This window comes from Lucilia sericata, unplaced genomic scaffold, assembly GCF_015586225.1.
Source record: "Lucilia sericata isolate MDLA Ls3-8-SP2 unplaced genomic scaffold, ASM1558622v1 Contig000667F_arrow, whole genome shotgun sequence".
NCBI classification, from domain to species: Eukaryota; Metazoa; Arthropoda; class Insecta; order Diptera; family Calliphoridae; genus Lucilia; species Lucilia sericata.
Window position 1 is genome coordinate 47,245 of NW_023994672.1, and position 27,825 is coordinate 75,069.

At 34.2% G+C, this 27,825-nt stretch overlaps 1 protein-coding gene across 1 annotated transcript in view; it reads right to left on the reverse strand.

Annotated features, from left to right (window-relative positions):
* Positions 1–406: 406 nt before the first annotated feature.
* LOC119607171 (kinesin-like protein KIF17) overlaps positions 407–27,825 on the reverse strand; it is a 137,297-nt gene continuing 109,878 nt past the window's right edge. The window contains exons 4-5 of the mRNA XM_037960975.1: positions 674–1,070; positions 407–611 (exon numbers count right to left, since the gene is read on the reverse strand). Of these exons, the coding sequence (XP_037816903.1) occupies positions 519–611; positions 674–1,070 (490 nt within the window). The 3' untranslated portion in view covers positions 407–518. The remainder of the gene's footprint in view (positions 612–673; positions 1,071–27,825) is intronic.

Below are 27,825 nucleotides of genomic sequence, written 5' to 3' on the forward strand. Positions count from 1 at the left end.
CTTTACGTTCGAAACCTATCGTGCTTTTAACAGACAGACGGACGGACATGGCTATAGGGACCCTGAATATATACACTTTTGTGCATCTACGACCAATTTTAAGATGTGTTACAAACGGAGTGACAAAATCAATATCCCCCTTTCTTTTTATGGTGGATATAAATACACACGATACATAGATGTTAGAGGGTTGTGAGTTGGGCCATAGTATTTCTTGTATTTAATTTATAACACTTTTTTCTAGTTGCATGACAAAATTACTATCATTAAAATATTTATTAACATTTTTTAATAAAACGAATTTTGTGTAATTATACTTATAAATATATTCCTATTATTGTATTACAGCACATTTATTATTTCCTGAATATAACTAGACGTCAAAATTAATACTGACTATAATAAAGCCTTTATTTCGTAAAAGAATTGTCTTCTTTTCATAGTAACGCTTAATTTATGATCCGATATGAACGGTTTGTTTATCAAATTCTTCTGTCCAGATATTGTAAAATGTTGTCCTATTTTTTTACTTCCGCCGTATGTTTTCGACGATTAGAACGAAAATAGTTTTGCAAAATTTCCGATTTGTCCAAATCTAGATGATCAAAATTCTAAATAAAATAAAATTAACATAGTAGTTCGAAATTTCGGCTAATTGGACTTGCATACATACCTGAAGGGCATAAATTGATCTGCCGTTGACATTTTTGTTGTTATGTACATAATTCTGTTTATACTCTCTTTCATCTTCGTCATGTTTTTCTTTTTCGTTAGCAGAATTGCTTGCTGAGGTATTGGCATCAATTGTGGTGCCGTTTTTTGGAAAAATATATTTATTGGACTTAACAGTTTCCCTAACATAGTCTATAGGTACAAAACTGATGCTATTTAAAGTACTTTGCAGAGAATTCGAAGAATTGATGCGTTTCTGTAAAGCATTGTCCATATATTGTTTATTGCGTAAACTGGAAGCTAATGGTAATTTGAAAACATCCATTGAAGTTTCCGGTAGTTTCCATACTTTTAATTCATCGTTCCAATGTGAATTCTGCAAAATCTCATCAGGATTCCTATAAATGGGAATCAAATGGATTATATTAAAAACAATATTTAATCGTATTTCAGTGACACAGTATGTACTATTACAGTATGTACTATTATTTCTATTCAAATGCATGTTTGTAGTCATTAACTCAAAATAACTTTTAACTAGTTTTCTTTTCAAATCAAAGAATTTGCTACAAAATGGCATCGATTTGTTGTTGTATATTTTTTACTATAAATGCTTAAATTGCATATTTTGCATATTTCTAACATTTTTATAGCATATTTTGCATATTTTTTAATTTTTCTAACACAAATTGAGTCACTGAAACACGTAAACTTAATTTTAGGCCGTAGAATCTTATGGCATACTCCATTTTCAAAAGTTAGGTAAAAATAAGAAGATATCTTAAGGAAAAAATCGAAAACTCTTTTAAAATCACTTCATGATTTTGCTCATTTGTCAAAACTTAATTATAACTGTTATGATTGTAGGTTTGTACAATTATAAATAAAACAAAAGACAATTTCTAATAACGATGTTGATTATTCACGTACGTTCGACGCCTTGATGACCTTTGTGGAGTTGTCTAAGTATACTTTTATGAAAGACCGCTGGGAACATAACTCGATCACCAGACATAATACAATTGTCAAGAATTGACAAAGATTCTCTACGGTTGTAGTAAGGCTAGGAGCTAGGCCATCCGTCTTGTATGAATTACCTTCCGTAGCGTAGTGTCCTCGGTTGTAGCTATAACTACCATTTTCTGTGTTGCTGGAGCGTGCTTAGTGTTGTCCTGCAGTAAAAATTGTAAATCGTCTTCTGTCTTCAAAACTGCTACCACGAACTCTTCATTCTGGGGTTTATTGTTGATCAGACGGGAAAGTATGTCGACTTTTCCAAAGTTGTTTGTGTTTACATACTGAATTTAAAGTTATAAGACATCATAATAAGGACCCATCTTTGCAATGTGTGTAGGTATACCGTTTTTGTAGCCGAAGATAGAAAGTAGGGGTTTATGGTCTGTTAATAACGTAAAACTGCATCCATAAATCATACGATGAAATTTAGTACATCCATAAACCAACGCCAATGCTTCCTTTTCAATCTGGCTGTACTTTTGTTCAGCAGACTCCTACCGTAGATGCAGACTCCTACCGTAGATGCGTCTGCAGCAACAAAAATAGGAAGTTTGAAGTCATAGTGTGCCAGCAATAGTTTTACTGTAGTAGTCTTTTAAATTCCCGAAATGATGGTTCCTTCGTCCAATCCCACTTTACTTCATTCTTCAATAAATTATCCAGTGGGTGACGGATGTCACGCATTTGGTTTATAAACTTACCATAGTAATTAATGGCACCTAAAAATGAAAGAAGTTCAGGCACATTGGTCGGGCGTGGCATATTTTGAATTGATTCAACCTTGGAAGGATCTGGGTGAATGCAGTTGCTGTCAATCATATATCCAAGATATTAATTGATGGTTTGAAAATTTCGCATTTCTCCCAACGAATCGTAAGACCGTGTTCCTTAAAACGTTCTATAACTTCCTTTACTTTAATTGCATTTTCCTCTGTTGTGGCCGATGCAATAATGACGTCATTCAAATATGCAAAAATACCGTCAAGTCCGGCAAGAATGGTGTCCATTGCTTTTGGAACACTCCGGGTGCTGATGTTACCCCAGCTGGTAACGAATTTCATCGCTTTTCTCGTATTTTTAAGACGGTAATGAGTTTTAAAGATATTTTCTGAAGGCGAGTTTATATGGGGGTCAATCATATGCAGATTCTCATAAAAGTCAGTAGAGAGGTTACAGCTCCCAAGAAACTTACTTATGGCGAATTTCATCTCTTGATAAAGAGATTTTGATTCCATTGAAACTTATGTGTGTCGAATTTCATCACTGTATTCGTATTTTTAAGCAAGAATTAAGCGTTATAATCACTTTATGAGGGAGACCTTTTATAGGTATGAAGATTTTGGATCATATGAAACTTATATATGTCCAATTTTATCGCTATACTCGTACTTTTAAAATAGATATGCCCGTTAAAGCTGTTTTCCGGGGGTCCACTTGTATGGGGGCTATTCGAAAACGTGGACCGATATTGCCCATTTTCAATACCAAACAAACCTTACCTATAGAGAATATTTGTGGAAAATTTCTAGTTCATTCCGTTAGGACTCTATCGTGCTTTTATCAGACAGATGGACAGACATAGCTAGATCGTCTTAGAATTTAATAAGGACCCAGAATATATATACTTTGAACAATATTTCGATGTGTTACAAACGGAATGAAAAAATCAATATACCCCCATCTTTTATGCTGGTGGGTATAAAAAGCATAAAAAATAAGTAAATTAACGCTATACATTGAATTCATTTTCAATTAACATTTGATATCTTAAAACTGATTCAGTATATTTATATAGAGAGTAGAAATTGGAGCCATTGAGTAAGTTGATGACTTCGTATAAGTAAAGCTGGGTTTTACCAAAAAACCATTTCCTTATATCTTTGTTCAAATTGCACACAGAACACCTGCAATCTACAGCTACTCACACTTAAAATGGGACACATAGTAAAAATCTTATGTTGCTTAAAATAAAAACGCCAGTTTAGTGTTCAGAATTTTTATTTGTTATATTTTATTTATTGATGGAATATAAAAGCAGAACTAAAAAAAATTCAATTAATTCAATAAAATTACTCCTAAATTAGCCACTTCATGATTCATTTACTTAAAACTAAGCTCACACTCAAAGTGGAACAGAGTATACTCTGAACATATCTGGACAAGGAAGGAAAATTAATCGGTATCACTTGTATTTGATACATTTCATCCATCATCATTCAACCCAGCACACATCCCATTTATTCGACACACTCATAAGAGAAAAACATACGACACACTCATTTAGATATACGGGTGGGTGAGGCCCGCATACCTCTACATCCAACGCTTAGTCCCACAGTCACTCCTCTGTGGGGTATCTGTTGTTTTCGGCAACAGCACCGAACTTATCCCGAAATATTGACTATTATCATGCATCAGTCTTTTAACCGGAACTTACTCTTCCCGCGAATTTGGGTTTAAACCACAGCCACTACGTGGATCCCGAAGGAACCTCAACCAACTGACCAGCCAGGACATAGTCCTGCGGGCAACTGGCCACCCGTAGTACCAGATTATGCGGTGCTCTGGTCTGACCTCTGGCAATCTATGCAAGGACTAAGCCAGGCAGTAGACTGTAACCAATTTTTCAGTCCCGGTCAGACTGGAGGTATTGGCCACCTCTTTATACCCCGGGATTGCAATAACACCAAGGCGGAGGTCTCGCCAAGGTAACATGCCCCCGGGGGGGCTCAAAGTGGGACAATATAAAAATCATATTTATATTTAAATTGGTATACAATTTTAATACTTGGTTGATTTGTCCCTGTTTGTAATTACAGCTTCTAAGCGCCGTGGAATACTTTCAACCAATTTTTTGCAAAATTCATGTTCAATATTGTACCACTCTTCTGTCACGACCTTCGTTAATACTTTTGGGCTTTCTTTTGGCTACCCTTTTCTTTAACTCTGCCCATAAATGCTCATAACATTCAGATCTGGAGACTGGGAAGGAGTCTCCATTACTTTTGGGCAATTATAAAGAAGCCAATTCCGAGCAGTCCAAGACTTATGCTTGGGGTCGTTGTTCTGTTAGAATACGAAGTCGTCTTTTATGCCAAGACTTTCGGCACTTTCTAACACATTTTCTTTAAGAATGTCAATGTAATACTTCGAATCCATAATTCCGTTCACAAAATGTATTTTACCTACACCAGCCGCCGACATACAGCCCCATATCATAAAAGAACCACCAAACCTTGTCTTGAAATACAGCACGTGGTTTGCGACAAGCGAATCTTGTACCATCTGGTCCAAAGAGGTTTATTTTTGTTTCATCGGTAAAAAGAACCTACACAATTGACTTTAAAATCGAAAATTTTTTTTAATATTTAAATAATACCTATTTACCTTGAACCAGAATATGGTATCATTATTTATGTGCTTTTGAGCGAAAGCGTATCTCAAGTCTTGATTCTTTTTCGATATTAAAGGCTTTCGCCGGCAGGATCTTCCGTGCAAGTTATGACTTCGCAAGACTCGACGGACTGTTTCAGCACTCACATCTACATTTTTTATTTCTTTTAATTGCTTTTTTATGTCAACTGCTGACAAAAGTGGATCGTTTTCGATTTGTCTTAAACAAAATCTTTTATCACGGTCGGATAATTTGCACCTCTTCCCACAATTTCTTTTCTTATTTTAAACACTATTACTAGCTTTAAAGCGTTTAATAATATTAAACACTGTACTTTTGTTTCTATTAACAATTTTCGCGATTTCTCTAATAGATTTGTGGTTTTTATAGTTGTTTATTATAATTTGTCTTTCTTCAACTGTAGTTTGGCCCTTTTGTGACATTTTAAAGAAGTTAATATGTTAGCACAATGAAATGTAATAAAAACAATGATTTTAAGATGTAATTACTGATTTCGATCGGCAAAGATAACGGTAATTGCAAAAAAGTAACCTGTCCCACTTTGAATGAGAGCATTGTGTTGCCAGATAAATAAATAAAAATTTGAAATATAATAATAAATAAAAATTTGAAATATGAAATATTAGTATTTTTATGAGATGTCCCATTTTGAGTATGGGTAGCTGTATATTATTACCGAACGCTCTTCCATTTAATATAGTAGCCCACATCTCGCTTTTATAAGCAGAGAAATAACACGAGATGAATAATCAGAATCAAGAACTGGAATATCATTATAATTAAGTAAAGAGTACATATCATGATGTGAACTTACTGCGCTCAGTACAAGTTCATCGTATTCTTTTGTTTTCATTAGCTCAATTATAATTTTCCAGTAATTATTATTTTCCGTCGTAAATTGTAGGCGTCGGCTGATAACTGTCCACTCATTAGCACAATTTACATTTTGAGATATGACAGCTTTTGCAAGGATTCGTTGTAACCATTCTGAGCTCATATTTAAAACTTTATTTATATGTATGTATAGGCAAAATGGATTTTCAAAGTCGAAATATATAGGGAATTCATTCCAGCTTCCAGATATAACAAGTAGTTTGGCATTGTAAAGGTAAATATAACATTTTTTTAATAAAGAATCTGGAAAGTTTTTCAATTACATCGTATTTCGTAAAGCCCCAAATGCGGGCGGCATAAAGCATTTTGGATCGAGCATGGAATATTTTTAATTTATTGACTTTGGAGATTTAAGGGTAATTAATATATTTAGACCACGTTGTATTAATAGCCAATTTTGAAGCAGATAGTTTGTTTTTCAAGTGGTTATTGAAAGAAAGATTGAAGTTCATATCAACTCCCAAATATTTATAAATGTTTATTACTTCTACATTTTCATTTCCATAATGCCAATTCAGTGATCTTGAGATTTTTGAGCTTGAACGAAATACCATTATCTTTGATTTAGATAAGTTGGCGGTTAAAATCCACATTTGACAGTAGTTGTGTAAAGCATTTATCATTTTCAAGATCTGGAGGAGAGTCAGATAAGATAACAATATCATCGGCATAAAGATGAATCTTAATAGTGGAACAGCGAGAATAGAATTGGGCTCCTTACTTTACACCTGTATCGAAAATAAAGGAATCGGAAAAAGAAACTCCGTCCCAAATGCAACTTGAGGTATTTTTGTAGGGGGTTTGCAAAATTCTTATTATTTTCGACGACAATCCTAGACAAAATAGTTTATAGAATAGACTGTTTTTGGGAATTGTGTCAAACGCGCATGAGAAATCCACAAAAAAGGCACATGTGTTTGTTCAGTTTTACAATATTAACCATGTTAAATATATTGTCAACAGTAGAGTAGTTTTTTCTGAAACCAGCTTGGTATTCATTCAATATGTTGTTCATCTTAATCTATTCAGTTATTCTATTTATCAAAATTGAACTCAAAATTCTACAAAATGTATTAATTAAAGACAGTCCACGATAGTTTGATGGAACCTTAGGATCACTTTTTTTATATAAAGGAATTAAAATTAAATTACGAAAACTAGAGGGAATAGTCTCATATAGAAATATTTTATTATATAGGGTTAATATATGTAATAAAGCAACCAGGAGCATATTTGTAAAACTCGTAGGCAATTCCATCTTCACCATGTTTATTTTTTTCAGAACAGTTACAATTTCGCAGTATTAATGGTTATTAATCCATTATCTGCAATTAAGATGACTTATATAACACAACTTTTTTTTAATTTTGGAAGGACTTGTCGGATTCGTGAAAGCTTTTTAGAACTAGAGGGTCTTTTTCCAAGCAGCGGTTGCTACTGCCCGAAATAATAAATCAGTTTTAATACAAAAAGTTTTTTTTCATTCCTGCTGCAATTTTTGATTTTGTCGCTAAGAAATTACAAAAACCTTTAAATCCGGACCTTTAAACACCGTAATTCCTTGCATACACAGTGGATAACAGGTTGACAAAAACACATGTCTGTCCTTTGTGTAGTCTTTTAATCAAATTTGAAAATGCTTATAAGGTAGTACCCTAGAAAATATTAAATTACTCAAAACACGCAGAAATACACAATTTCGGGTAAAGTGAAACTAATTCACAACATTTCAGGTTATTCATTATACCCTACACCACTTTAGTGGGGAGGGTATATTGGATTTGTGCTGATGTTTGTAACATACAAAAATATTCGTCCTAGACCCACCTTAAAGTATACCAATCGGCTTAGAATCGTTTTCTGAGTCGATTAAGCTATGTCCGTCCGTCCGTCCGTCTGGCTGGCTGGCTGGCTGGCTGTCCATGTAAACCTTGTGCGCAAGCTACAGGTCGCAATTTTCAAGATAATTGGATGAAATTTGGCACGCACGTTTTATTTGACCCAAGGACGAAGCCTATTGAAAATGGTTAAAATCGGTCCATTATTTCACCTAGCCTCCATAGAACAGAACCCCCCGAAAAGGGCTTCTGAGCTCATAATTATGTTAAATATACAGATATATCGATAAATTATGGCACAACTAAGTTTTATAGAAGTCTTGATAACCCTGCCAAATTTCATAAAGATCGGGCCCCATTTGACCCTAGCTCCCATACAAAGTCCCCTTCAGAAAATTACTTGAATGTCCCAAATTAACTTATAAACACAAATATCCCGATGAAATTTACCACAATAAAATATTATGTAAATATAAATATATTCGCAAAATTTTATCGGGCTTGGTCCATATTTGCCCCTAGCCCCCATATAAAGCCTCTTTCAGAAAATTAGTTTTTCATCAATAAATTGCTTAAATGTATCGGAACAAGTGAATATTGATGATAAATGTTTTATTATGAAAAATAAATCACATTTAATATTCATAACTGGTGTAGGGTATCATATGGTCGGCCACGCCCGACTATACTTTCTTACTTGTTTCTTCTTACTTCAGGTTTAACAAACGTTAAAATTTTTCGAATTATATTTTTATACCCTCCACCACCATCAGTGGTGATAGAGGGTATATATAAGTTTGTCGCTCCGTGTGTAACACCAAGAAATATTCATCTAAGACCCAACAAAGTATATATATTCTGGGTCCTTATGAAATTCTGAGTCGATTTAGCTATGTTCGTCTGTCTGTGTAAAACACGCTCACGTTAAAACTAAGCAAAGGAAATCAACCAAATTCACCCAAAATATTTATTATTATCCTAAGCAGTTTGGTATTGAAAAATCAGCAAAATCAGTTCACAACGTAAAAAGTTATGAGTAAAAATTTCAGACTACCTCGAAAAAATTACATGTTTCATTTTGAAGTTTTCTCAGAAACTACCAAAGATATCTCGATGAATTTTGTCACACATTATTTTTTCAGGACAGTGATCAGTTGTGTTCAAAATCCTTACAATCGATCCAATATTTCCCATAGCCCCCATACAAAGGTATATATTCCCGGAAATTAGTTTATCGTTAATAACTCCCTCAAATATATCGCTAGCAACACAAAATTTTGTAAATGCAAATATAATATGAACAGAAATAATACTATCAACGTAGAACTTAGTCGGTCCACAATTTGTCATAGCTCCCATATAAGGTCCACTTCCGAAAATCACCTAAACGCACATATTTCATTGATGAATAAAGTTATTGTGAGAAAATTCGAGTTAAATATGTTTTGCGTACATACAAATCATTCTACCAAACTTTTTACGGATCGGTCCATTATTGGTCACAGCTCCCATTTAAATGCTCATATCTTAATAAAATTCGACACAAATATGAATCACTCTACGAAATTTTTTCCGGATAGGCCCATAATTGGTCATAGCTCCCATATAAAGTCCACTTCCGAAAAACACTTAAACGCATATATTTCATTGAATTATAAAGCTATAGATACAAAATTCGACACAAATAAGTTTTGTATACATACAAATCATTCTACAAATGTTTTTACGGATAGCTCCCATATAAGACCCACTTTCGAAAATTACTTATAAACACATATGTATTTCATTGTCAAATAAAGCAATCGTGATAAAATTCGACATAAATATGTTTTGTCTTTATATGAGTCACTATACGAAATTTTTTTCCGGATAGGGCCATAATTGGTCATAGCTCCCATATAAGGTCCATCTCCGAAAATCACTTAAACGCATATATTTCATTGAATTATAAAGTTATCGAGATAAAATTCGACAAAAATATGTTTTGTTTACATTCAGATCATTCTACCAAATTTTTTACGGATCGGTCCATTATTGGTCATAGCTCCCATATAAGTCCCACTTCCGCAAATCACTTAAACGTACAAATTTAATTGTCAAATAAAGTATGTTGATAAAATTCGACACAAATATGTTTTGTCTTTATATGAATCACTCTACGAATTTTTTTCCGGATAGGCTCCCATAGAGGGTCCACTTACGAAAATCAGTTAAACGCATATATTTCTTTGAATAAAAGAGCTATCGGGATAAAGTACGACTTGAATATGTTTTGTGAGCTATAAAGCATTCTACTAAATTTTTTCCCGAGTGGTTCATATATGGTAATAGCTCCTATATAAGGTCCACTTTAAAAAAATCACTTAAACGCACATATTTCATTATCAAATAAAGATATCTTCATAAAATTCGACACAAATTTGTTTTGTGTGAGGTCATAGCTATTATAAATATAAAGTACACTTCCGAAAATCACCTAAACGCACATATTTCATTAATTAATAAATCTATTGTAGTAAAATTCGACTTGAATTTTTTTTTTGGCATATAAATCATTATACGAAATTTTTTCCTTATCGGTCGATAATTGGTCACAACTTCCATATAAGGACCATTTCCGAAAATTACTCAAATGCACATTGACAATCAAAGTTATCGAGATAAAATTCGACATAAATGTGTATTTTGTATATATAAATCATTAGTCTTAGCTCCCATATAAGGTATTAATTCGTAATTAAATGATTATATCCGGATAAAATTCAAAATGAGTATGTTCTGTGTATAGGTAAATCATGATATTGAAATGTTTTTAAACTGGCCTATTAATACACATTTTTCTCGACCTAATTAAAATTAGTTTGACATATGGGGACTTCCATGAAAAGGTAAACCACGACTGAAAAAATAAAGCCCTTATAACTTCTGCATTTTTGAAGATAATTCAACAAAATTTGGTATATGATCTTTTGTAGCACCAAAGACGAAGACTGTTGATTCTGTTAATTATAATAATATCCCTTCAAAAATCAGATCTAAAATGGTTATAAGCCTAAACCTTTATGCCGATTTTCATAACGATTGGACTTCATTTGACCCTAGTTCCATTCAAAGTTTAATTTCAGAAAAACACTTAAACGTCCGTAACTCACCTCTAATCACTAGTATTATGATAAAATTTGGCACAAATAAGTTTTATATGAATTAAAATCACACCCTAGAATTATGAGGATCGGTCCATATTTGACCCTAGTCGCCATATAAGTCCAGTTTTTTATTTGTATCTATAAATTGCTTAAACATGTATATAGGTCGGCCATGTCCGACTGCACTTTCCTACTCCTTTTGCTTTATTGAAGTGTGTGTATGTATATATTTCCAAAATATATATTTTATAACCTAAAAAAAAAATCAGGAGAAAAATCTGCCACATTCAATGTGTCACGTACTATATTTAAAAATGTTCATTATAAAATTATATTATTTTTTTTTTTTTTTATTTAAAAATTATGGATTACAATATGCCCCATAGTGTAAGAAATTAAAACAAAAAAGATACACTTACAGAATTCGCAGATTTTCGTAAATATTTACATGTACTTTAAAAACACTTCCGTTTTTTGTCACGTATGATATCGCCACATTTTAATACATATTTTAGAAAACAAGGTTCCGAATGGGATGATTCCTTTTGCAAATATGGTATTCTTTAAATGGAGCAGAATGACAAAATTGTTTTCCAAGTACTACTAATTTTACAAAATCTATACCACTCTGAAGGCGTGCGAATGTCACATACAAGCGTATGGAATTGCCCACATGCATAAATGTTAGTACCCTCAATACGGAAACAAAAATATTGCCAAGTTATCTAAAAATTAGATAGTTAAATGGGGTTTAATAAAAAGTAGATTGCTGGTGGAGGGTATTTAAGATTCGGCAAAACCGAACATAGCACTCTGACTTGTTTTTTTTTTTAATTTGACCCCTTTAGGGAATAAACGGATAAAAACTGTATTTTGGTACATTTTTTGCACCCCATGTATCTTTTAAACCAATGAACATACAAAAACAAGTAAGAAAGTATAGTCGGGCGTGACCGACCATATGATACCCTACACCAGTTATGAATATTAAATGTAATTTGTTTTTCATAATAAAGCATTTATCTTTAATTTATGGATGAAAAACTAATTTTCTGAAAGAGGCTTTATATGGGGGCTAGGGGCAAATATTGATCAAACCCGATAAAATTTTGTGAATATATTTATATTTACATAATATTTTATTGTGCTGAATTTCATCGCGATATTTGTGTTTATAAGTTAATTTGGGACATTCAAGTAATTTTCTGAAGGGGACTTTGTATGGGAGCTAGGGTCAAATGGGGCCCGATCTTTATGAAATTTAGCAGAGTCATCAAGACTTCTATAAAACTTAGTTGTGCCGTATTTTATCGATATATCTGTATATTTAACATAATTATGAGCTCAGAAGCCCTTTTCTTGGGGTTCTGTTCTATGGGGGATAGGTGAAATAATGGACCGATTTTAACCATTTTCAATAGGCTTCGTCCTTGGGTCAAATCAAACGTGCGTGCCTGTACCTTGCGCACAAGGTTTACATGGACAGCCAGCCAGCCAGACGGACGGACGGACATAGCTTAATTGAATCAGAAACGATTCTAAGCCGATTGGTATACTTTAAGGTGGGTCTAGGACGAATATTTTTGTATGTTACAAACATTAGCACAAATCCAATATACCCTTCCTACTAAAGTGGTGTAGGGTATAAATATTTTTGACTCCTTCATACCCTAACGAAAAAATAAAAATACGAATTTTGTACTTTTTGGATATTCGGACGTTTAAGGGGTGGAAATTTTACCTATTTTTGGTACTTTTTTCATAAAACATTGTTTCCTATGTATTGATTTGTATTAACATGTGAATGAATACTTAATGATGGGCTCCTACTACGATATTGCAAATTTTTATAATAAAATGTTTGTTACCTCAATAGTAAGAAAAAAGTACCAAAAGGGGAAAACAGAAAATTTAGTTTTATTCAAACTGACTGACCCAATTTTAATAAAATTGGAAAAATTGATAGATTTATTAACACTAAATATACCAACGGGGTGTTACTTGGAACTCCAGTACAAAGGACTATTTTTTGGTACTTTTTCGTTTTTTAACTGGTACTTTTTGTGTTCTTATTCCCTCCACCACCATCAGGTATATATAACTTTGTCATTCCGTGTGTAACACCAAGAAATATTCATCTGACACCCAAGAAAGTATATATATATTCTTGATCCTTACGAAATTCTGAGTCGATTTAGCTATGTCCGTCTGTGTAAAACACGCTCACGTTAAAACGAACGCAATAGTAATTCACGAAATTCATTCAAAATATTATTTATTATCCGGTACAGTTTGGTATTGAAAATCAGTAAAATCGGTTCACGACGTAAAAAGTTATGAGTAAAAAAAAAAAACTTTTTTTTTCCAATTCTTATGTAGTTATCTCAAAAACTACCAAAGATATTTCCGAAAATCATTTAAACTCACATATTTCATTGTCAAATAAAGCTATCTTGATAAAATTCGACACAAATATGTTTTGTGTACATAATTATGAATCACTCTATGAAATTTTTCTGGAGAGGCCCGTAATTGGTCATAGCTCCTATATAAAGTCCACTTCCGAAAATCACTTAAATATGTGCGTTATTTTATTTGATTAATTAATAAATCTATTGGAGTAATTAATATTCGACTTGAATTTCTTTTTTTGCATATAAATCATTATACGAAATTTTTTCTTGTTCGGTCCATAATTGGTCACAACTCCTATATAAGGATAATTTCCGAAAATTACTTAAACACATATTGACAATCAAAGTCATCGGGATAAAATTCGAAATAAATGTGTATATATAAATCGTTATACGGAATTTTACTTCTGAAAATCACTTAATTCATTATTAAATGGTTATATCCAGATAAAATTCGACATGAATATGTTTTTGTATAGATAAATCATTATATTAAAATGTTTGCAACTGGTCTATTAATATATAATTTTATGAACCTAATCAAAATTAGTTCCACATATGCATAAATATTAGTACCCTCACTACGGAAACAACAACTTTGTCAAGTTATCTAAATATTAGATAGTTAAATGGGTTTTAATAAAAAGTAGCTTGCTGGAGGAGGGTATTTAAGATTCGACACAGCCGAATATAGCACTGTAACTTGTTTTAAGGTTATTTTAAATATTGTCTTTTTCGAAGTGAAGGAATATTATATCCAACCATTTACAATAATATACATATATAAACTACTGACACCTCTAAGTGCTATCCATTTGATAGTTATTGAAAATTATTTACACACTTTCCAGAATTAACATTTAAAAACAAGTTAGATTGCTATATTCGGCACTGCCGAATCTTAAATACCCTCCACCTGCAAACTACTTTTTATTAAAACCCAAAATAAATATGTTATAGGGCCCAATTTATAGTTTATACTAAAGAAATAAATTTTACTTAAGTATTAAAGTACATACTAAGTACTAGGGTGATCGATTATTCGACATTTTCCAAAAACCGGTTTTCGAATAGTTCGAATAGTTGACATTTAAAAAAAACCGGTTGATATTTTTCAAATTCAGAAAAAACCGGTTAACCGGTTTTTCATTATAAATAAAAAAAACATATTTTAATTTGAAAAACTTAATGTTTATGTTTAGATTTGATTAATAAAACATGGCCCGAAATGATTTTTAACAGTTTAAAAGATTATAACTTTAGATCTAGTCGTCTGATTTACATTATTTCTTTAATATAAAAAAATTAGGAAAAAAGTGGGACACTTCTGTTAAACATAAGGTAATCATAGCTTATTTTAAAAGCCCTGTTTAGGAAATTTGCATAGGCATTCCAACACTTCCATAAAATTTCAGCCGTAAATTAATTATTGTAATTGGAATATAATCTTAAGATTGATAAAATTTTATCAAATAGTTATCAATTTTACAAATAAATTTTTTTTAATTAATTAGGAAAATCAAAAAAGTTTAACTAAAGGAGCTTTAGAAAAATATACGCTAGCTCCTCGACTCGAATATTTTTAAAATTTAGGCGGGCTGTATTATTATTTACTTAAAAATTTCATTTAAATAATCTTTGAATACAAAGCAAATAAAAGTATCCGAAACCGACACTGGTAAAGCAGAAAAAACCGGTTTTAAAACCAGTTGAAAAATCGAGTCGATCACCCTACTAAGTACTTAAGTACTTTATTTTCCTTATGGAGAACTGTAAAACCCGGCACATGTTTTGTTTCCGTAATTAAGATACTATTTATCATTTTGTAACTTATTTATCCATGTATGTATGTAACTAATTTTGATTAGGACAAGAAACATTTGTATTAAGTGATTTTCAGATATCGACCGATTATTCTTCGACCTATTATGTTCCGATCCTGCCAATAACTTATATGGGAACTATGACCCATAATGTACCAATTCGAAAAAAAATTCAAAATGATTTATCTATACACAGAACATACTCATGTCGAGTTTAATAATAAATTATGTGATATTATGTGGTTTTCAGAAGTGAACCTTATATGGGAGCTAGTTATAGACCGATGCTGAAAAAATTCCTTATATGGAATGTAACCAATTATGGACCGATGTGGAAATTTTTCACGAATGATTTACATATACAAAACAAATTCACGTCGAGTTTTACCCTGATAGCTTCATTTATCAATGAATTATGCGCATTTAAGTGATTTTCGGATGTGGACCTTATATGTGAGCTATGACCAATTATGGACCGATCCGAAAAAAAAAATTCGTAAAATAATTAATATTTACACACAAAACATATTCATATCGAATTTTATCCCGATAGATTTATTTATCAATGAATTAAGCTTGTTTAAGCGATTTTAGAATGTGGACCTTATATGGGAGCTAGTACCAATTGTGAACTGATCCGGAAAAAATTTCACTGAATGATTTATATCTATATACAGAACATATTCATCTCGGGTTCTACCCTGATAGCTTTATTAATCAATGAATTATGCGCATTTGAGTGATTTTCGGATGTGGACCTTATATGGGAGCTATGACCGATTATGGACCGATCCGGAACAAATTTCGTAGAGTAATTCATATACACACAAAACACATTCATGTCGAATTTCATCCAGATAGCTTTATTTATCTATGAATTATGCTCGTTTAAGTGATTTTCGGATGTGAACCTTATATGGGAGCTATGACCAATTATGGACCGATCCGGAAAAAACTTCCGTAGAATGATTTATGTATATACAAAACATATTCATGTCGAATTTTATCCCGATAGCTTTATTTTTCAATAAAATATGTTCATTTAAGTGATTTTCGAAAGTGGACCTTATATGGGAGCTATGACCAATTGTGGACCGATACAGATCTAAGTCGGTAGTTTTAATTCCTGTTCATATAAAGTCAATATGTACAAAATTTTGTGTTGAATCCGATATATTTGAGGAAGTTATTAACGATAAATTAATTTCCGGGAATATGTACCTTTGTATGGGGGCTATGGGAAATTTGGGATGGATTGTTACAATTTTAAACATAATTAATCTATAGATGGACAAAATAATCTGTGACAAAATTTGTCGAATTATCTTTGGTAGTTTCTGAGAAAACTACTCAAGAATTGGGGAAAAAAACTTAATTTTTTTGAGGTAGTCTGAAATTTTTACTCATAACTTTTTACGTTGTGAACCGATTTTGCTGATTTTCAATACCAAACTGCTTAGGAAAACAATGAATACTCTCAGTGAATTTTGTTGATTTTATTTGCTTAGTTTTAGCGTGAGCGTGTTTTAACCAGACAGACAGACAGACGGACATAGCTAAATCGACTCAGAATTTCATAAGGATCCAGAATATATATACTTTGTTGGGTCTAAGATGAATATTTTTTGGTGTTACACACGGAATGACAAACTTATATATACCCTCTATCACCACTGATGGTGGTGGAGGGTATAATAATGATAAAATATAGACTCTACAAAAGAAATTTTTTAAATATTTTGAAATGATGATTTTGACTGCGTGCAGTAGAACAGTGTTTAACATTTCGCAAAAATATATTGGTGTATTGGAAATAGGATGATATGAAAAAATAAATTATATTCACTATTCCAAAATTTGAATTTTGCACAGGAAAACTGGTAGTTTGAACTATAGTTCAATAGCAAAATTTATTGAACATTACGAACACCACCACACACCAAAGTAATATAGTATAGACAAGTGAGAGTGTTATATTCGGCTGTACAGAATCTCATATACCCACCATCAAACCATATGCCGTAAAAGGAATGCTCCCCTATAAACATCAGGGTGATATTTGGATTATGGCTTAAGTCAATTATGGACCGAGCTCTTTTGAACTAACAAAATATTAATTTTTAAAAACAATATATTTTTGTTAAATTTTTAGACCGTGAGCGTATGAGTAATTTTCTGAAGAGGACCTTTATATGCTTCAATTATGAACCGATTCTCATAAAATTTTGTACATAGATTTCGTTTTGTATAGAACTTATTTATGTCAAATTTCATGGTAATACTCGTATTTTAAATAAGGAAAACTCGTATTTTAATAACCAAACCTCTTTCTTAAAAGGGACCTTTGATAGGGGCTAGGGTAAGTCATAGATCAGTCCTCATTAATTCATAACTCATATTTTAAGCCCGCAAAGATAGTTTAAATAATTTTCTGAAGGAGACCTTATCTAAGCGAGGAACTTACTTGTGTCAAATTTTATCGCTATACTCGTATTTTTTAACAAGTAATGAGCGTTAAAGTCATTTTCTGAAGGGGACCTTGTATGGTCAATTATGATTAATTAATGAGCGTTAAAGTCATTTTCAGAAGGGGACCTTATATGGGGTGTAGGATCATTTATGGGCCGATCCTAAAAAAGTTGCTAGAGAGGTTTTGGTCCGTAAGAAACTTACATATACCTAATTTCATTGCTATACTCGAATGTTTAGGACAGTAATGAACGCTAAAGCCATTTTTTAAAGGGGACCTTATGTGGGAGATAGGGTCAATTATGGACCGATCCTCAAAAAATTTGGTAGAAAGATTTTGGCTCATATGAAACTTACTTATACCGAATTTCATCGCTATACTCGATGTTTAGGCCAGTAATGACTGTTAAAGTCATTTTCTGAAGGGGACCGTATATGGGGAGTGGGGTCAATTATGAACCGATCCTCAAAAAATTTGGTAGAAAGATTTTGGCTCATACTTATTTATGTAGAATTTCATCGTTATATTCGTACTTCTAAATCAGTTATGCCGTTTTTTGGAAGTCCACTTGTATGGGGGCTATCCGAAAACGTGGACTGATAGTGCTCATTTTCAATACCATACTAACCTTAGCAATAGAGAATACTTATATAAAATTTAAACTGTCTTACTCCTCCTTGTGGGCCCTATCGTGATATCAGCAGGCAGACGGACGGACGGACATGGCTAGATCGTCTTAGAATTTAATAAGGACCCAGAACTTATATACTTTTATGGGTCTATGACCAATATTTCGATATGTTACAAACGGAATGACAAAATCAAAATACCCCCCATCTTTTTTGATGGTGGGTATACAAATTAAACAACAGAGTATTTTATTTATTTGTGGCGGAACTAAATTACAGCTCTAGTTCTTAATGCCATCTGTGTTCATTTATTCAAAAGTCATGGATTATATACTTAATAATTGCTTACATTGCATTATTACCTAAAGTGGCTAGTGTAGCAGTTGGAAAGAACATTTAACGCAAGAATCACATACAAACAATGCGACGAGCAGTACAAAACACACAAAGTATTCACTGTTTTATCGCTTCTGTAATTTGATATTATGTTTAAGTGCTTTTCAATACACTGTCGGTATAAGTGACACTTGGCTTATGCTACAGTACTATTTGCGCCAAATTTTGTATGGATATCGTTATTTCGTAATGAGTTATGTGCGTTTAAGTGTTTTTCTAAAGGGTACCTTGTATGGGAGCTATAACCAATTTTGGACCGATCGAAAAAAAATTACAGTAATATTTCTGTATATAAAAACAATATTTGTTCCAAATTTTGAATTGATATCTTAATTAAGAAATGAGTTATGTGCATTTGAGTGACTTTCGGGAAGGGTCCTTGTACGGGAACTATGAAAAGGTTTGCCAAATTTTGAATGGATTTCATTATTTGATAATGAGTAATATAAGCTTAAATGATTTTCGGCGACCTTGTATGGGAGCTATGACCAATTATGAACCGATCCAAAAAAATTTTTCTCATATGAATTCTGTTGACATAAAACTTTAACTTGTAAAATTTTGTGAAGATATCGATATACGAACAGAAGTTATTAACAATAAATTCATTTTCCGGGAAGATGTACATTTGTATGGGTGGTATATGAAACTGTGGACCGATTCTGCCAATTTTCAAAAAAAATAAACATCTTGTATAGAAACAAATGTGTGATGATTTGCATGGATTTATATCAGAGTTCAGAAATATTAATGTACGAACACTTAAATTGATACATTCGTAATAAATAGACATGAATGAAATTAGCAATTTATGTTTTTTACCCTCCACCACCATCAGTGGTGATAAAGGGTATATATAACTTTGTCATTTCGTGTGTAACACCAAGAAATATTCATCTGAGACCCAACAAAGTATATATATTCTTGGACCTTATGAAATCCTGAGTTAACGAAATTCACCCAAAATATATACTATTGTCCTAGGCAATTTGGTTTTGAAAATGAGCAAAATCGGTTCACATCGGGAAAAGTTATGAAACAAAATTTAAAACAACTCGGAAAAAATAAGCATTTTTTACATATTCCGATGTAATTTTCACGAAAACTATGTAATATAATTGCATGAAAATCATCATACATTTGTTTCTACACAACGGCTTGACATCTGCTGAAAATTGGCGGAATCGGTCCACAATTTCATATACCTCCCATACAAAAGTACATATTCCCGGAAAATGAGTGTATTGTTAATAACTTCCGTCAGAATGTTGATATCTTCACAAAATTGTACAAGTTAAAATCCTATGAGAACAGAATTCATTCAGAGAAAAAATTTTCAGCATCGGTCTATAATTGGACATAGCTCCCATACAAGGTCCCTCCCGAAAATCACTTAAACACGCATAACTCATTACTAAATTAAGATATCCATATCAAATTTGGAACAAGTATTGCCTTAATATACAGAAATATTACCGTGACATTTTTTTCCGATCGGTCCATAATAGATCATAGCTCCCATACAAGGTCCTCTCCCGAAAATCACTTAAACGCACATAACTCATTACTAAATATTGATATCAATACATTAAAAACAAATATTGCTCTTATATACATAAATCAAACTATAATGTTTGTTCACGATCGGTCCATATTTGGTCATAGCACCCATACAAGGTCACCTCCAGAAAATAAATTGTATGCACAATATTCATTACCTAATAATGATATAGATACAGAATTTAGCCAATATTTTGTCTTTATATACATTAATGTTACTGTGGAATTTTTTACGATCGGACCATAATTTGTCAGTACCGGCGGCAAATGTTGATCCACTCGCGGGTCACGTGTCGTCGTCATCCTGCAATCGTGAGCAAAATACTACTACGGAGGCGGGTACCTCGGCCTCCGTGGCGGACAATGCGTCAAAGCTACCTCAGCCTTTTAATATAGGTGAGTGTTCCGACTCTGAATCCTCAGAAGATAATAACAACACCATTATAGCAAATCCAAAAAAGGATGAAGTAGGGCAAATGGTGAAACAGGTGAGTGATAACATAGCTAAACTACCTATTACTAAGAAAAGACTATCTGGAGCACAGAGGAGGAAGCTGAAAAAGATGCTTCAGGAAATCATAGTAAGTCAATCCAATGACACTCCAAAGGAAAAATCGGACTCTCTCACAAGATCTGAGACAAAGAGTATCAGGCCTCCCGAAGAGTTGACAACTGAGAATAAACCTAAGAAGAAAAAGAGCTCCCCGTCTTCTAATACACAGTCGAAGCCAAGACATACTTCACTCAAAGGAACCTCAAGTCAGAATCCTGAGAGTAAGGGTGACAACGCCAAGATAGATGTCCCGAAGACGACCACGTCTGCGAAATCAACCTCGAAGGTAAGAGTATCTCAAAAGAAGCCCCGAAAAGCGAGGAAAGATAGGCTAGACAGTATAAAAGGAAAAGAGCCGCCATTTTACGCCAAAGTTGCCAAAAGAAGACACCGGGACGATCTCTGTTATGCAGTTTACGATGCCGGTAATCCGACAGGCAAAATTCCAATAGACCAACAGAGTAAGGTAGAAGAGCTGGTGAACAATAAGACAGTGGACCACGCAATTGCTTCAAAGGGTCAACAACCAATAGAGAGCGTGAGCTGCGAGTTCCGAATGGGGAGTGGTTGAGGTTGCCATCTCACCAATGTGTGAGCACCATAAAGAACTTGGTGGAAATATCCCTCGTCCCTGGGACGGCGCTAAGCTGGGACTGGCAGAGAAGAGCGAGCTTCCGGTGCTCTCAAAGTCCACTGTCTACATAAAGGGATGGGGGACTGGCTAATGAACGTATACTGGAAATTCTTGGTGGTCAAAATGCTGAGCTGGCTGTGGAAAAATGGGACGTCTTTTACAGGAAAGAAGAACCTGAGGGAACTTTATTTGTAATAGGTAACTAGGTCGATAGGAGGATGTATACTGCATCAAATCCGAAGAAATACACCTAGGCCACTATCGGGCCTGTTGTGCGCTCCTTACCATGAAAAAAAATGAAAGAATTATTTTTCAGTGTTCAGAAACTCAGTTTCCTGAACATAATTGCTAAGAATCTTCCAATCAGTGTTAGTCAGGAATGTTATTTCCGGAATAACATCACTTCCAAGATACTTGGATCTAACTTCGACGAATGCCTGGCAGTGGCAAAGAAAGCTATTTGTAATTGGTATCGACCAGAAATCTATGGCTAGTCGTGCCAAGAATAAAGGTGGGCTTACTTCGTCTCTAAAGCTGTCATATTCAAAATTGGGAAGGTGTCGATTGGAAGGGCTGTTACAACAAGCCTCGAAAAGGACACTAAAATACCTAAGACCACAGCATCAGTAGCAACTACTGATAACGTTAAGGAGTCAAATTCAAAAAGCGAGGAATATACCACTAACTAGCCAAAAGAAGGTGCAGCTGAGGAAAGATAGGCTAGACAGTATAAAGGGAAAAGAGCCGCCATTTTACGCCAAAGTTGCCAAAAGAAGACACCGGGACGATCTCTGTTATGCAGTTTACGATGCCGGTAATCCGACAGGCAAAATTCCAATAGACCAACAGAGTAAGGTAGAAGAGCTGGTGAACAATGAGATAGTGGACCACGCAATTGCTTCAAAGGGTCAACAACCAATAGAGAGCGTGAGCTGCGAGTTCCGAATGGGGAGTGGTTGAGGTTGCCATCTCACCAATGTGTGAGCACCATAAAGAACTTGGTGGAAATATCCCTCGTCCCTGGGACGGCGCTAAGCTGGGACTGGCAGAGAAGAGCGAGCTTCCGGTGCTCTCAAAGTCCACTGTCTACATAAAAGGATGGGGGACTGGCTAATGAACGTATACTGGAAATTCTTGGTGGTCAAAATGCTGAGCTGGCTGTGGAAAAATGGGACGTCTTTTACAGGAAAGAAGAACCTGAGGGAACTTTATTTGTAATAGGTAACTAGGTCGATAGGAGGATGTATACTACATCAAATCCGAAAAAATACACCTAGGCCACTATCGGGCCTGTTGTGCGCTCCTTACCATGAAAAAAAAATGAAAGAATTATTTTTCAGTGTTCAGAAACTCAGTTTCCTGAACATAATTGCTAAGAATCTTCCAATCAGTGTTAGTCAGGAATGTTATTTCCGGAATAACATCACTTCCAAGATACTTGGATCTAACTTCGACGAATGCCTGGCAGTGGCAAAGAAAGCTATTTGTAATTGGTATCGACCAGAAATCTATGGCTAGTCGTGCCAAGAATAAAGGTGGGGCTAACTTCGTCTCTAAAGCTGTCATATTCAAAATTGGGAAGGTGTCGATTGGAAGGGCTGTTACAACAAGCCTCGAAAAGGACACTAAAATACCTAAGACCACAGCATCAGTAGCAACTACTGATAACGTTAAGGAGTCAAATTCAAAAAGCGAGGAATATACCACTAACTAGCCAAAAGAAGGTGCAGCTGCCCTTTCCAAAATTGGGGAGGTGCCGATTGAAAGGGATGTCAAAACCGACCCCGATAAGGACACTAAAATACCTAAGGCGGTACCCAAAGCATCATTAGCAAGTACTGGTAATTTTGAGGAGTCAAATCCTAAAAGCGAGGAGGAAATCACTCACTCGCCAGAAGGCAGAACAGCAGTGCTGTCCAAAATTGGGAAAGTGTCGATTAAAAAGACTGCTCTTCCTATGCCTATGCATCAATAGCCACTTCAGGTTACCCGAAGGAGTCAAATCCAACGAGCGTGGATATGATCACTAGCTCTCTGGAAGACAGTTTAAATGGATGACAATGATTGAGGTTATCCAAATAAAGCTCCATCGGAGCGAGACGGCTACCAACGCTCTGATGGCGAAAATTAACACAGGTAAGATTAGGGTTGCCAGCCTGGCTGGACTTGGCTGGATTGTCCAGCTTTTTTAATGCTTGTCCAGTTTCAAGCTAAAATTTAATTTGTCCAGCTAAATAGAATTTTTTTAGTACACTGCAATAACTTGGGCAATAATTTTTATGTTATCTTTTTCAAATCATGTTAGCCAACACTGTTTGTACATTTGTTATACAACTAAGTTATGATTTCCCTCTTCTATCATCACCGACAACATGTCTCAACACTTGAACAGCTGATGTCGTAATAAATATGATTGCGAGCGATAGTCAATTTCTTTACGTACAGCTTACGTTTATTACGTTTACGATTTTTATACCCTACACCACTATAGTGGGGAGGGTATTATACGTTTGTGCTGATGTTTGTAACACACAAAAATATTGGTCCTACACCCACTTTAAAGTATACCGATCGACTCAGAATCACTTTTTGAGTCGATTAAGACATGTCCGTCCGTCCGTCTGTCCGGCTGGCTGTCCATGTAAACCTTGTGCGCAAGGTACAGGCCGCAATTTTCAAAGTAATTTAATGAAATTTGGACCAAACTTGTTTTTTGGCACAGGGACGAAGACTATTAAAATTGGTTGAAAGCGGCCCATTATTTCACCTAGCCCCCATACAACCGTACCTCCCGATTTGGGATTTTTATGCCATTATTACGTCAAATATACTAGTATCTCTCTAAAAATTGGCATAAATATGTTTTATATAAGTATAAATGACACTGCAAATTTTCGTAATGATCGGCCCTTATTTGACCCTAGCCCCCATACAAACCCCCTTTCAAAAAATGTCTTAAACGTTTAAAATTGACTTGTAACCATTTGTATCGCAATGAAACTCAACATAACTAACTGTTATTTACAAAATATATCCTTTTCCCAAATTGAATGAGTATCGGCCCATGTTTGACCTATACTCCTATATAATTATATATTTATATCAAAAATGGCGCTTTTTCAAATCTTTTGCTCTTAAAAACTAAGTTAACGAAGTGATCGGGGAAAACTAACAAAACGGAATTTTTATATGAGAACCCCTGCATATTTTTGGTGTATCACTGTGAAATTATTTACACAAAACCAAAATTAACATTTTCTCTGTATTTTTTTATGTCCAGCTTTTTTTGTTTTGTCCAGCTTTTAAAAACCCAATGTCCAGCTTTTTGCGAATCGGAATCTGGCAACCCTAGGTAAGATACATATAGCTTTACTCCAGGAACCTTGGACGATTCGCAACAAGGTTTCTGGATTAAATCACGTAAATTTCCAACTTTTCTACGCTGATACAGGGTCTCGACCGAGAACATGTATCTTATGTCACAAGAATTTATGTTTTTTCTTCTCAACAGGATTATCAACATCGGATGTAACGGTACTGAAGCAAGGTCGTGGCAACATATACCTTGCATCTGTTTACCTGTCTTTCGATTCTCCGACACTACCACTAACGGTCGAAGAGGCACAAAGGCAAAATAAGAAAATTGTAATAGGTTGTGATGCCAACTCCCACCATGTAGCTTGGGGTAGTACAAACACCAATCGCAGGGGACAAGCCCTTATGGATTTCCTTAATACTAAAAATCACAGCGAACTTAGGTAATAAAGCTACCTTCGTCAATAGAATCAGAGGAGAAGTATTAGATATAACTATATGTTCAGAAGAGCTTATAAACGAAATTCAGGATTGGAGAGTTTCGGACGAGCACTCCTTTTTTGACCATCGGTACATAAGATTCAAAATACTTCGGCCGCCACCAAAGCCGATGAAGTTTCGGAATAAGTCTAAAACTAATTGGACAATGTTCGGTTCCTTACTAAAGAACCGTTTATGCCAGAACACTTTTCAATGTCGATATAAAGAGGAAATGGACGACAAAGTAGAAATGCTCACAAGTGCCTTGGTTGAATCGTTCGAGGACAGCTGCCCTCTGCGAGAGCGGAGATCTGCCCAGGAAAAACCCTGGGTAACTGGGGAGATCCGGAACCTTGGGAAGACTCTTCGCAAACTATTTAACCGGGCACGGCGTAAAAAGACCGCAGTATACTGGGATGAGTATCGTAGTAAACTTGGTGAATATAAGAAAATTGTTCGTAAAGCCAAACGAGACTCCTGGAAACTTTTCTGTGAACAGGTAGACAGCGTAAATGACGTATCGAAGATAAAGAAATTCCTATCCAAAACTCATGTCCAACCGGAATCTATGGTCGATGATACGGGCAGGAGGCTGTAGGATATGGAGGAGACAATGAAACTCCTAATGGACTCTCATTTCCCACCCGGTATATCGAATAACATAGATGAACCGATATTGGAGGAAGGGGAGGCTAACACGGAAATTGTTATTACATCTGATATGGTTAAAGGGGCAATCAAGAGCTTTGCTCCCTATAAAGCTGCAGGGCCGGATGGCATTTCCCAGCACTCTTACAGATGGAGGCGGGACTGGTTTCCGTACATCTGTCTCAGATATTCACTGCATGCTTGAAATTCACATATACTCTCATTAAATGGCAGGATGCAAGGGTAATATTTATACCTAAACAAGGGAAACCTAGCTATTCGACACATAAGTCATAAGTCTGACCGATAAGTCTTACGTCCTTCATACCTAAAACCTTGGAACGGATAGTCGATAGTATGGTTAAAAGCAGTATACCCGACAAATGCTTATGTAAAGAGACGATCGGTGGAAACCGCTTTAAAAGAAGTTGCCCACCACATAGGTGCATACTTTGATAGCAAACTATATACACTGGCGGTATTTTATTTGATTAATTAATAAATCTATTGGAGTAATATTCGACTTGAATTTTTTTGGCATATAAATCATTATACGAAATTTTTTCCTTATCGGTCGATAATTGGTCACAACTCCCATATAAGGACCATTTCCGAAAATTACTCAAACGCACATTGACAATCAAAGTTATCGAGATAAAATTCGACATAAATGTGTATTTTGTATATATAAATCATTCTACGGAATTTTTTTCCGGATCGGTTCATTGGTTGTCTTAGCTCCCATATAAGGTATACTTCTGAAAATCACTTAATTCGTAATTAAATGATTATATCCGGATAAAATTCAAAATGAGTATGTTCTGTGTATAGATAAATCATGATATTGAAATGTTTTTAAACTGGCCTATTAATACACATTTTTCTCGACCTAATTAAAATTAGTTTGACATATGGGCAATTCCATGAAAAGGTAAACCGCGACTGCAAAACTGTTGAAAATTTTTGAAATTGGTCTATTTTTACACCTCGCCGCCATACAAACAGACCCGAAAATATCACTTTTTAGCTCATAATTCTGTTAATACTATCCCTTCAAAAATCGGCAAATCTAAAATGTTTATAAGCCTAAACCTTTATGCCAATTTTCAAAACGATTGGACTTCATTTGACCCTAGTTCCATTCAAAGTTCAATTTCAGAAAAAACACTTAAACGTCCGTAACTCACCTCTAATCACTAGTATTATGATAAAATTTGGCACAAATAAGTTTTATATGAATTAAAATCACACCCTAGAATTATGAGGATCGGTCCATATTTGACCCTAGTCGCCATATAAGTCCAGTTTTTTATTTGTATCTATAAATTGCTTAAACATGTATATAGGTCGGCCATGTCCGACTGCACTTTCCTACTCCTTTTGCTTTATTGAAGTGTGTGTATGTATATATTTCCAAAATATATATTTTATAACCTAAAAAAAAATCAGGAGAAAAATCTGCCACATTCAATGTGTCACGTACTATATTTAAAAATGTTCATTATAAAATTATATTATTTTTTTATTTAAAAATTATGGATTACTAATGAACAATATGCCCCATAGTGTAAGAAATTAAAACAAAAAAGATACACTTACAGAATTCGCAGATTTTCGTAAATATTTACATGTACTTTAAAAACACTTCCGTTTTTTGTCACGTATGATATCGCCACATTTTAATACATATTTTAGAAAACAAGGTTCCGAATGGGATGATTCCTTTTGCAAATATGGTATTCTTTAAATGGAGCAGAATGACAAAATTGTTTTCCAAGTACTACTAATTTTACAAAATCTATACCACTCTGAAGGCGTGCGAATGTCACATACAAGCGTATGGAATTGCCCACATGCATAAATGTTAGTACCCTCAATACGGAAACAAAAATATTGCCAAGTTATCTAAAAATTAGATAGT